The sequence below is a fragment of the Mirounga leonina genome, unplaced genomic scaffold (assembly GCF_011800145.1).
Source record: "Mirounga leonina isolate KUSES-001 unplaced genomic scaffold, KU_Mleo_1.0 Mir_94, whole genome shotgun sequence".
NCBI lineage: Eukaryota > Metazoa > Chordata > Mammalia > Carnivora > Phocidae > Mirounga > Mirounga leonina.
In genome coordinates, this window is record NW_023270855.1 from 54,597,630 (window position 1) to 54,609,798 (window position 12,169).

At 51.1% G+C, this 12,169-nt stretch overlaps 1 protein-coding gene across 6 annotated transcripts in view; it reads left to right on the top strand.

The window, feature by feature from the left end:
• Nucleotides 1–12,169, top strand: part of RFX2 (regulatory factor X2) — an 88,647-nt gene that overhangs the window by 43,496 nt on the left and 32,982 nt on the right. For 3 of the 6 annotated variants that reach the window (XM_034997707.1, XM_034997711.1, XM_034997712.1), the window contains exons 2-5: nt 5,657–5,927; nt 7,649–7,738; nt 9,759–9,829; nt 11,347–11,608. In XM_034997707.1, the coding sequence (XP_034853598.1) occupies nt 5,772–5,927; nt 7,649–7,738; nt 9,759–9,829; nt 11,347–11,608 (579 nt within the window). In that variant the 5' untranslated portion in view covers nt 5,657–5,771. Of the gene's footprint in view, nt 1–5,656; nt 5,928–7,648; nt 7,739–9,758; nt 9,830–10,000; nt 10,501–11,346; nt 11,609–12,169 lie in introns of those variants that run through there. The other 3 variants (XM_034997710.1, XM_034997709.1, XM_034997713.1) reach the window with 2 other exon arrangements.

A 12,169-nucleotide genomic window follows, 5' to 3' on the forward strand; every position in this document is an offset into this window, starting at 1 on the left:
CCCCCCCCCCCCCCCCCCCCCCCCCCCGTCGCTTGCATGCACTCCCTCTCTCTTTCAAATAAATAAATAAAATCTTCCAAAAAATTAAAAATAAAAAGAGGGTTTCTTTTAAAAATGCAGCATATCATGGGATCTTAGTTTTTTTTTTTTAAATTGAGCCTGACCATTCCTGTCTTTTCATTCAAACGTTTAATCTTTTTACACTTAATGTAATAATTAATGTATCTGAATTTAGGAAAGCCATTTTGCTATTTGTTTCATCTGGATTTTGTTCCTTTGTTCTTCATTAGCTGCCTTTTTTGAGGACAAATGTGTTTAGCATCTCATTTACTTGTAACTTCATTAATTTTTAAGCTATATGTTTTGGGGTTTTATTTATTTATTTATTTTTAGAGATTACCTTAGGGATTACATTATGTATCTTTAATTTATCACAAATAAGACTACTACATGTTGTAAAATACAAGAACCTTGCATGTCTAATTCCATTTACCCCTCCTCATTCCTTCATGCTATTATTGTTGTATAGATTCTACGTATGTTATAAAAACACACAATAGAGTGTTATAATTTTTTGTAAATAGATGTATTTTAAAGAAATTAAAAGAAGAGAAAGGAAACAATACAGTATTTTGTAATTACCCACATACTTATAATTTCAAGTGATCTTTATTCCTTCTTGCAGATCCAAGTTTACCATCTGGTGTTATTTCCCTTCACCCTGAAGAACTTGCTTTTGTGTTTCTCATAGTGTAGGCAACAAAATTTCTCAAGTTTTGTTTATCATAAAATGTCTTTGTCCCACCTTTCTTTTAAGAATAGTTTTGCTGGATATAGAATTCTAGGTTGACAGCTTTCCCCCAGCACTTTAAATATGTCATCCCATTGTCTTCTGGTCACCATTGTCACTGATGGAAGTCAGTTATCATTCATGCTATTGTTCCTTTTAATATAATATGTGGTTTTTCTCTGGCTGCTTTCAAGATTTTCTTTTTCTTTTTTTAATTTTAGCAGTTTAAATATGACACATCTAAGTTAGTTTCCTTTGTATTTATCATTCTTGGGCTTTGTTGAAATTCTTGGATCTGTAAGTTGATGTCTTTCACCAAATTTAAGAGATATATCTTTTTCCTCTCCCATTCTCTCCTTTTCTTCTGGGACTTCAGTTACATATATGTTAGATTGCATATTCTGTTCATTTTTCTCCAATTTTTCCCCTCTCAGTTCTTCAGATTGGGTTCCATTGATCTCTCTTCAAGTTCACTAACTCTTCCTTCTGCCATTTCTAATCAGCTGTTAAGTGTAGTCGGTGAAATTTCCATTTTAGGTATTGCACTTTTTAGCTCCAGAATTTCTACTAATTTTTTTTAATAATTTGTCCTCCCCCATTGGGATTCCTATATGTTCATTTATTGTGCATATAACTTCCTTTAAGTTCTTGGACATATTTTTAGTAGCTGCTTTATCTGTACCACCTGAATTATCATGGTTTGGTTATAATTGACTCCTCCCTTCTTTTTCTTGGGTATGGGTCGTAGCTATTTCTTCTCCTAGTTCATGGTCTTTATTGGGTCCTGGATATCATGAATGCTATGTTGTAGAATTTCTGGATTCTGTTGTGTTCCCTCTGCTAGTGTTTATCTTGGCTGGACTCAAACCCTGCCCCTCATGCAAATATATCTTTTTCAGCAGTAGCTGAAATCTCCTCTAAGTTTGTTCATCTTTGAGCTGCTGGTTTTTCTCCCAAACCCCTGGTGTCTTCCCCACACAAGTGTAGGTTAGTCAGTTGGCCAAAGATTTGGATAGACTGTAGGCAGATCTGGGGGCTTTCCCCCTCTGTGGCTCTCTCTCTTCCAGGACTTCCCCCTAATATTCTGAACTGTCTCCTCTCACACTTCAAGACAACCAGATTGCTGCTTTCCGCCACCTAAGCATTCGTGGACTGGGGCATGCCCCTGGCAAAAATTCAGAATCACTGGTCTGTGACAGAGGTCTTTCAAGGGTGGACTCCTGGGCAATGTCTGCCTGCTTTGATCAGCCCCCAATGTCTTTAAATAGGTGTGTGTGTGTGTGTGTGTGTGTGTGTGTAAGTGTTGTGTGTTTTAATATTTTGTCAAGATTTCTTAACTGTTACCTGCAGGAGGGTTGGTCCAGCCAGTCTACTCCACCATTACTGAAAGCCAGTGCTGTTGCATACCTCTTAAGAAACAATTTTTTAAAAAACCTTAACTTTGATGTGTTAGGAGTCCTGGATTAATGGACCCAGATAAAAAGAAATTCAGAGAAACAAAATTCAGGAAACCAGACCAGCTTATATGCAACGTATGACCTTGGTTATCTTAGATGGGTAGGGAAGGATTTCATGCCCTCGACATATTGGAGCAGCCAGGCTGGCCCCCATGGGTCTGTCATCTGTCTCTGATGCTAACATTAAGGGATGTGTTCAGGGCGAGTAGAACAGTCAGTCTCCAAAGGTCATTACATTTCCCAGAATAGTCCTACACATCCTTAAAATAACGAGGTAGACTGTAAATGTCCTGGAACTTTATGTAGACTCTCACTAGCTGAAACACTATATATCATCTTGTATAATTCAGTGTGGGCTGTAATACTAAGGAGACACTGAAGTATTTATTCATTTGGTAAATATTTATCAACTGCCCAGGTTGTGCACTGAAGCACTACCCAGAAGCCATTGCACGGGATGCTTTTGTCCCAGCTGTGCTGCTCATCGTATGGATCCCTGCATGAGGTCCCTGGGGCTGCCATTCAAAGTACCATAGACTGGGTGGCTTGGAACAACTGAAACTTGTCCTCTCACGACACCAGAAGGTGTCGGCGGGCTGTGCTCCCTCTAGGGAAGGATCCTTTCTGCCTCCTCCAGTTTCTGGTGGCCCCAGCCATCTTGGCTTCCTTGGCGTGTTGCTGCATCCCACCCTTTCTGCCTCCATCATCACGTGGCCTTCTTCCCCGCGTGTCCCATTCTGTCTGTTACAAGAACACAGTCCTTGGATTTCGGGCCCACCCTACTCCAGTATGACCTCTTCTTGATCCTTACTTTGGTTATCTCTGCGAAGACACTCTTTCCAGAGAAGGTCACATTCAGAGCTTCTGAGTGGCCATGAGTTGTGGGGGTCACTGTTCAACCCACTACAACTCCCCAGAGTGACTTGTCCCTTGTGCCCAAACTCCTGTCTTCAGTTTCAAGGGCTGTACCTGGCTCCTGAGGTTCCAGGATTTGGCAATTTTATTTGTGACTTTATAACCTTCAGGAGCACTGCTGTCATTTCAGACCAGATGATAATTCCATTTGTCTTTAAATGCCGGCAGCTTCATCCTCCTAACAGTTTGGGTCATCCCTTGTGGCCCCTCGTTCTGCCATGTTGGGGAGATGTGGACACAAGGACTCCACACTAGATCCAGGGCCCCTGGACCTCAAGGTTTTGATCCAGACAGTAACATTTTTCTACCCATCTTCCAAACCCACATCACTTCAGCAAACGCAAATTATACGAACCAAGGACCAGCAACTATGGTCTACAGGCCAAACCTGGCCTGTCACCTTTTTTTTTTCTAAATGAAGTCTTATTAGAGCACAACCAGGATCATTCTGTGTGTGTGTGTGTGTGTGTGTGTGTGTGTGAGCAATGGCCACTCTTGTGCCAGGACAGCAAAGTCTAGTAGTTGTAATAGGACCAGGTGTACCCCAAAGTCTCTGGTCCTTGGCAGAAAAGCTTTGGCGACCCTTGGCCTAAACACCGTGCACTAAACACTGTGACAAACAGCACATGGCAAACAATGTGTTAATCTAGGAAACACATTCATGTGAAAACCTGGCACGATCTTGAATAACTTGCATTCTGGAAGTTGCATTCTGGCCACAGTGAGCCGAGCATGGGCTCACTGTCGAGCCTCACACTCTCACAGGCTCCCCTGGTTTTAATAAGACTTAGGCTTCGGAGCACTATTATTTCTGCCTGTGAACAAGGAACTGGCCTCTGAGTCAGCTTTCCCACTCTGTGACCAGTGGACTCTCTCCACAAAGAGCCCTAGTCCAGCGATTTCCTCCCACTACCACTGAAGTGACCCACTTCCTGGCTTCAGATTGGAACAAAGTAGTGTGTGGGGTGCAGATGACTGGTTCCAACGTTGGGGAAAATTGTAAATAAGACCTCGATTAAGCAACTTCCTACAGAATAATTCCAAAAGTCAGGGAATTATTGGGAAGGCAGAGAGTTGGAGACCCAGAAAATAAATACACGTTGGAAATTCTCCATCTCCTTCTTCCCTAAAAGAAGAAAGTGGGGGATGCCAGTCACCACGTGCCTCTGAGGACATCTAGTGGTAAGGACTAAGTCAGGGACCTGGGAACCTGCCATAGGCGCAGGCAACACATCCACGGATCCGTCCTGTGGCTCTCAGGGTACCAAGGGCTTTGGGAGGGGAATGGGAGTCCTAGAATATTCCTCGTCGGTGAAGATGGGGTTAAGCCAACACTCAGAGATAAACACCCACACACTGCTCTCTGCTTTCTTCCTTCGTTGTTAGAGGTGGGAGTTCCTGGGCTGCGGAAGCATGTGTAACGTTCTGGCAGTCCGTCCTGGGCACTGCGGGGCGTGGTGTGTGCCGTGCTGCTCAGGGCTCCCCATGAAGCAGAAGTGGGGAGACTCCACTTAACAGCTGGGGGGACATGCACAGGACGGGGGTGCACCTGCCCACAGAGCCACCCCCTCTCTGCAGTTCGCATATTTAACAGCTTCTCAAATGCCAAGAGCAGTCGGTTCTTAAAGAGTGAAGACCGTTTGCCCTTGAGCATTTTCATGGAATGATTTTTTTGTATCAGCTGCCACGTTGTCCCGGTATGAAGTGAGTCTTTTGGGGGTGCCTGCGTGTCTCAGTCGGTTATGCTTCTGCCTTCTGCTCAGGTCATGATCTCAGGGTCCTCGGATGGAGCCCTGCGTCAGGCTCCCTGCTCGGTGGGGAGTCTGCTTCTCCCTCTCCCTCTGCCACTCCCCCTGCTTTTGCTCTCTCTCTCTCTCTCAAATAAATAAATCTTTAAAAAAAATGAGTCTTTCTGTATAGAATTTTTAAACTACCTATTTGAAAGATATATGCATCTGGCTGCAAAGAAATACACTTTTATGCTTTCTCATCGGCAAGGATCTCTAGGAACAGAAGGCAGCACTTCTATCCAGCCCAAGATAAAATGCTTCTTTACTTCCACTGTGTATCGCCTTTTTCCTCCCTTGGACAGTGTCTGGAGATATTTTTGGTTGTCATGACGGTGGGGCGGGGCGGGGAGAGCGGCGCTCTGGGCATCTGATGAGCAGAGGTCAGGGATGCCGGGGTCCAAGTGAAGAACGATCCGGCCCTGGTGGTCCCCAGTGCTGAGGGAGAGAAACCCTGCTCTAGGAGGACGCCCTTGTTGTTTGGGGTACAGTAGCTCCCCAGATGGCAAGCATCCATCAAGAGCTTGTGACTTGCTGGATAAATGAGTAAACAGTTGTCTGAGCCCTGGGAAGTCATTCAGCCGGATCAGCCTGGCCAGGGGAGAAGCAGTTAGTCGTCCCAGCCGGCCATTGAGAAGTGCCTGCAGAGCTGAGTTTTGGTTTTATATTGGGAAAAACATTTCCTGCCCCACCCCCTCTCTTTCTAGGAGCAGCTGGGCCCCCGTTTCCCTGTCCTCCTTACACATTTGAATTTTGAAGACCGTAGGTAATAACCACTCGCCGATCTTGTGCGTGTCTGATGTTGCCTCTTGGGGTTTCGTGATGGCAACCCTGCTCCACTCAATCTCTCTCCACCTTTCTTTAGAACTGAGCATGCAGAATTCAGAGGGTGGATCCGATTCGCCAGCTTCTGTGACTCTGTGTCCGTCAGCGGCAGCCCAGGCCCCCGCGGCCCCGCCGGTACCAGCCTCCCCGCAGGTAACAGACCAGCCCGCCTGCTGCTTGGGGAAAACCGGCGTGGCCGGTGCAGGGGCGGGGGGCACATCCTCTTAGGTTTTGAAAAACACGCGGGTCAGCAGAGAGAGCTTTCCCAAATTAACATGTCAGTCGCTATTTGTTGAAAAGGTCCCACCAAGGACTCAAGGATACAAACACGAAAAGAAACCAACTTAGTCTCTTCCTCTCGTTTAATGGAAGTTTTCTCGTACCTGGGAATTAACCCTGTTACCCAGGAAGACTTTGTGGATAAGGCAAAAGATGGGTTAGAATTCTAGCATTAGAATGGATATATTCTTTAAGATTTGCAGAGAGAGGGGTGCCTGGGTGGCTCAGTCAGTTAAGCGGCTGCTTTCGGCTCAGGTCATGATCCCAGGGTCCTGGGATGGAGCCCCGCATCAGGCTCCCTGCTCAGCGGGGAGCCTGCTTCTCCCTCTCCCTCTGCCTGCCTGCCGCTCGCCCTGCTTGTGCTCTCTCTCTCACTATCTGTCTCTGTGTCAAATAAATAAATAAAAAGTCTTTAAAAAAAAAAATCTCTAAAATTTGCAGAGAGACTTTCCACATGAAGGCTCCTGACTTCCAGGTTTCTGCCATGGATGGAAATACATCATAGACACAAACATAAAGTTAGTGACATAAGATCACACAAAGCCGAGGGCAGTGGAACAGACTGGAAGCTTGGAGGCGTGTGCAGAGGCCCACTGCGGCTGTGTGACCCCCCACGAGCCGTATTCCAGAAGTCAGAAGCATGACAGAATTGATGAAGCTGAAAACGCCCCTTCATTCAGCAAAAACACAAAGGCAGACCTCAGAGAGGTTTATTCATTTTAGAAAGGACAATCAGACTTGTTTAGTTTCTATTTCCTGCAAATACAGCAGCCCCCGCGTGGGCCTTGCCAGCCCCTCCCAGGGTGCCAAGGGGGCATGATCAGATTCAGTGGTAGCCTAATTGATGTGTTTCCCTGCCTGCTTGAAGCTGACCCTTCAGCCCTCCATCCCCTGGCTGTCTGGTGCCAGGGGCCCGCCTCCAGGGGCGCACCGTGGCCACGGTGTCCCTCCCGAGTTCCAGGCCTTCCATTCCTGCTAGAGATGCATCCAGCCCGCCCAGGTGTCTCCTCTGCTCCTCGAGCAGAGACTTCCTGCTGCTTACTCGGGGCTCTCCCTTTCCGGAAAGCTGCAAGCACTCATGCTCACGGGCCGCCCTGCCTTCCCTCAACAGCGGGTGCCTCGCTCCTTGCCAGAGAGAGGCATTCCTGCCGCCTCACTTAGCCAGGTGTGCGCCTCCCGCTTCACCTCCCCGCCCTGCGCCCTCCGGCCCAGCTTCCCACCACAGCGGCCATGTTCTGCCACCAGCCCCAGCTTGGTGCCAGGGCCGGGGGAAGGTGGTGTGGACAGCTGTCTAGAGGGTCCTTCTTTTCACCCAGCCTCTCAGCGTGGTGCCAGGGACAGCCCACGTCACCTTGCAGAACAGACCCCAGGGAGGGAGAGCTGCTGGGGGCAGGTGAAGGTGCGTGTGCTCGTGCACGTGAACGAGTGTGTGTGTGCGTGCGTGCGTGCACACTGTCCTGTCCTCCTGTGAGTCCTGCTTATGTGTCTGTAAGGTGACAGTGGAGAAGGTAGCAGGGCTCTGGTTGTAATCTGTGTTTGTTTTAAGGGCTAAACTCTGACTAAAGTCTAAACATCCTTCTCTCCTTCCCTTTTAGAGGGTGTTGGTCCAGGCAGCGGGCTCGGCTCCCAAAGGGGCCCAGATGCAGCCAATCTCCCTCCCCAGGGTCCAGCAGGTGCCACAGCAGGTAACCACAGCACAGGGGACATGGGACACGTTAGCCCTTAGCGATCTGGAGCCCTCTCTGAACGAGGCATCCTTTCCTCTTGTTGCCGTTCCTTTGTCTTTAATATCTTCAGTTCTTGACCAGAAGGTTCTTTCGGAAGCTATGTTTAAAAAAAAAAAAAAAAGAATCTTTTACTGCAGAGAGTTTGCAACAGGCCAAGAACTCTGACGATCTTTCAATCATCCAGAAATTCAGCATTCGGGGTGCAAGCCAGCACCCCGGTAGAGCACTGGGGTACCGAGGTGGACACGCAGACAGAGAAGCCCAGTGTCTGGGTTGAAGGAATGTGGAACTTGCTGGGGAAGCAAGTGCCGTACCCTCAGACCAATGCCATGACCCAGGAAGTGCTTCTTGTGAAATCCAGTGATCCCGGAACAGAGCTTCAGAGCGAGCGCTCCCCAGGCACACAGCTGCACAGATCAGCAGCTCGACAGAGTCCGGGTGACCTAGAGCAGCGGGGGGCAGACCTTTTCTGGAAGAGGCCAAACAGCACATGTTTCGGCTTGGCGGGCTAGCGGCCCCCGACACCACTGCTGAACTCTGCCTCTGTCTTGAGAAAGCAGCTGTGGATGCAAGCGGCGGGGCGTGGCTGTGTGCCCGGAAAACTTTATTTGCAGAAAGAGGCAGGCCAGATTTGGCCCGAGGGCTGGAGTTTGCGGACTTGAGCTCTGTAACACGCTGAATTAAAATCAGTGCAGGCTCTCGGAACCGGGACAGACGGCACACCCCTCTGCCCAGGGGGTTCCGGCTTAGATTGCTGGTGTGTTTAGAGGCGCTTGTCTGGAGGCAACTGGGGCAGGTTTCGGGGCCATGGGAGAGAAGCAAAGGCTTCAGGCAGGCCCAGCAGGGAACCAGCGGTTCTGTCTCAGCTCCTTGAGGGAGACACGAGCAGTGTCATGATTCCAGAAGCTTCCTCTCTGTGGGGCCGGGCCTGCCCCAGCCTTTCTCTCTGGGCAGCTTGGACTTGCAGAGTGACTTCTGCATCTCCCCCAGCCCCCTAAGGCACAGCCCACCCCTAGCATGTTAGTCCCCGGAACCTTCTCGGGCATGCTCGCTATTCCAGGGGCTTGTGTGTGTGCATCGTGCACTGCGTTGGGTTGTCCTAGGAGGTGGGAATCAGCCCCATCCTGCCGCTCCACGAAAAGGCTTAGAGAGAGGCCACGATGAAACCCAGCCCCTGATTCTCTCACCCCAAAAGGAGGTTGGAGGAGGCGTCTGTTAAGTTTCCCTCTGTGGTGAGGGTGTAAGGTTCTGCGCGCGGAGCTCGGGCTTCCACCACCCGGGCCAGCGCCCCTGTCTGCTGAGATGCTGAACTGACGTGGCCACAGGTGAAGGCAGGGGCGCGGCGGGCCGAGGCTGGGGGCTTCCCAGTGCCCCTCTCCAGCTCCCACTCCATTCTGCTCAGACTGAAGGTCTCCCTGGTGTGCCTCCCAGGACCCCCGCCCCTCTGGGGAGGGGTGCCAGGGCCACCCAAAGGGGACGTCAGGGAGGCCATGTAGAGTATGACCAGCTCAAGCCCTCTGCCCTGCGGGGGGTGAGGGGTGTCCGACCCCCCCAAGGTCACGTTCTGTCCACAGCTCTGGCTTCTCCTGTCCAGCGGGACCCACCCCTCTGCCCAGTGGCTGGCGGGTGGCAGGGACCGACCGACCCAGCTCTGCTCTGCAGCTTTGCTCCAAGCTGCGAGCTGGGTTCCCCCCGACCCGCCACAGAATGGGGGCCGCCCACCTCGCTCCCCTCGGGCTCCGCGGCGGAAACGAGCCGCCGCGCCCAGAAAATGCAGCAGAGCTGTGGATCGGCAGCAGCTCCATTCCCGTGGGGCCTTTTGGTGACCAGTTCTCCTGGTTTCTGGGTTGAAGCGCCGGCTGGGGAGGGAAATCTGACACGTAGGAGTCACTGTTCGCAAAAGGCACGAGAAGACGCGCCCAGCCGGCCCCTCCAGGAGCCCGCCTTGCCTCACGCCCGGTACCTGCTGTCGTTCCAGGTGCAGCACGTGTACCCCCCGCAGGTGCAGTACGTGGAAGGCGGAGACGCCGTCTACACGAATGGAGCCTTGTACGTGGGTTGCCTCTCCGCCCGGAAGGGCCCTCCTCGCAGACAAGCGTGGGCCGCGTCCAGAACCTTCTCTCACGACTCCCCGCACCCCTTCCCATTTGGGGCTGTGTGTGTGGAAACTTCTCCTCCTCCTCCTCTGGGTGATGTTGGAACTGTTACAACAGTTCTAGGACATCAGAGCCCTGTGGAGATTTCAGAAATCACAGGCCTTGGTAGTTCTCACTGCCGTAAAAGGCAGCCTTTCCAACAAAGCAGAACGCGAAACAAAACCCCAGTCCAGCTTTTAAGTCAGAAGATTCAGTCTTCACAATCCAGGCACCATTTCTGTCTCTACCTTCTCGTCCTTGCCTGTGTCCACCTCTGGCTGTTTATGATGTTGCTAAAACTTGATTTTCCATTTGTCAAGGACTTCTAGAGCATTCTGCCTTCGAACTATGTGGTGTTCGGGGCAGAAAATGATACATTTCCCATGAAGCTCATTGCGCTCAAGACGCGAGCCCTTTGGCTCATTTGATTTCCACGACCTCCTTCCAGAAGTTCAGGGATGGGGCGTGAGGGTTGGCCACGGTGATGGCCGGAGCCGTGCGAGTCTCTGCAGCACAGCCCCGAGGCGGTGCCAGACATACGCAGATGCACGTCAGTGCCTGGACAGCCCAGGAAATTTGAGCAAGGTCTGTAGGTCGCCCCAGCATCAACGTCCTGAGCTTCATCTTGTGCCACAGTTAAATCGGCTGTCACCCCGGGAGGCGGGACAGGGGTGCAGGCCTCCTGGAGGCCAGTCGGAGGGGCCTCGATGCCACCCACAGGGAAGCTCTCGAGACACACCACTAAGCTTCAGGCACCGCCTTTTACTGGGGCCAGCTCTACACGAGCGAGCAGAACCTAAAAATTTGAGTCGCAAACCACAGGGTGAATCATTTAATCCAAACGGTCAAAGAATATCAGACAAATTCTTGGTATCGCTTAGTTCTTTTTATTAGGCAATTTCATTTTGCAAACATTTTCTGTTTTGAAAGAATCACGGACTCTCAGGCAGTTGCAGACTTAGGACCAAGTCCCGTGTGCCCTTTGCCCCGCTTCCCCCAGTGGTGACATCTGTGGCCATAGCACAATACCAGGAGATTGGCATTGCGATGGACTGTCAGCTAGCCCGTGGGCCTAATTCACACTTAGCAGCCTACATGCCATCGCGTGCGTGCGTGCGTGTGTGGTCTAGGCCATTTTACCCCGTGTGCAGATGGCACGTAACCGCAGTAAGATACAGAATCGTTCCATCTCCTCAAAGGAGCTCCCCCATGCAACGCCTTTACACACTTAGAATTTTTCAGTGATAGTTTCAATGAGTCATCCTGTGATCCTTAATATTTCCAGAAATGATCACTTTGAACTTTGCACTGCCCTGACATTTCATGTCTGAATGACCCCGTGTGCTTGGTGTCGAGGGGCTCCAGCTTTAACGTGAAGTCTTGCTGGATTCCCGTGGAGACTCAGACGAGGCCCTTCTCTCTTCCTGACAGACGGACTGCCTATGCCTACAACCCCGAGCCTCAGATGTACGCCCCCAGCAGCGCAGCTTCTTACTTCGAGGCCCCGGGCGGCGCCCAGGTGACCGTGGCAGGCTCCTCCCCGCCAACGGTCCCCTCACACAGCATGGTGGGCATCACCATGGATGTCGGGGGGAGCCCTATTGTCTCCAGCGCGGGAGCCTATCTCATCCACGGGGGGATGGACAGCACCAGACACTCCCTGGCCCACACCTCCCGCTCATCGCCAGCTACGGTATGTACGAGGCTCTCGGGGGCAGCAGGGTAGACCCTGAATAGACCCTCCTCAGCAGCAGGAATGCTGAGTGGAAGGCAGCCTGGGGTGCTGGAGCCGGAGCCCTGCCACCTGGAAGGGCGTGTGATCCGAGGCAAGTGTCCACCCCTGGGAACCAGATACTCTGTGGTAGACAGAGAGGGCAGAAGGGCCCTCCTGGGCTGCTGTGGAAATGGCATCTGAGCCCAGCATCACCGTGCTGGGGGGGTACCCCCACCGTTGGCATCGCTCTCCCAGAGGCCCCGGGCCCATCCATCCGTGTGACCGCTGGAGCGAACTAGGCACAGGGCAGTCCCGCTTGGGAACTGCACCCACTCATTGCCGCCATGCCCCTGCCCCAGACAATTCCCGACCTGCTTTAAAACTGTGTCTGCTCTTAAAGTCTATTTTCCGTGCTTACTTTTATTTCATTTGGAAAATTAACACAGAGTAAAACTGACCCATTTTGGCATGCAGCCCTGAGGTTTGACGCAACGACCTCGTGTCACTGCGGCCACGGTGAGGGTGCAGAGCGGCTCCTCA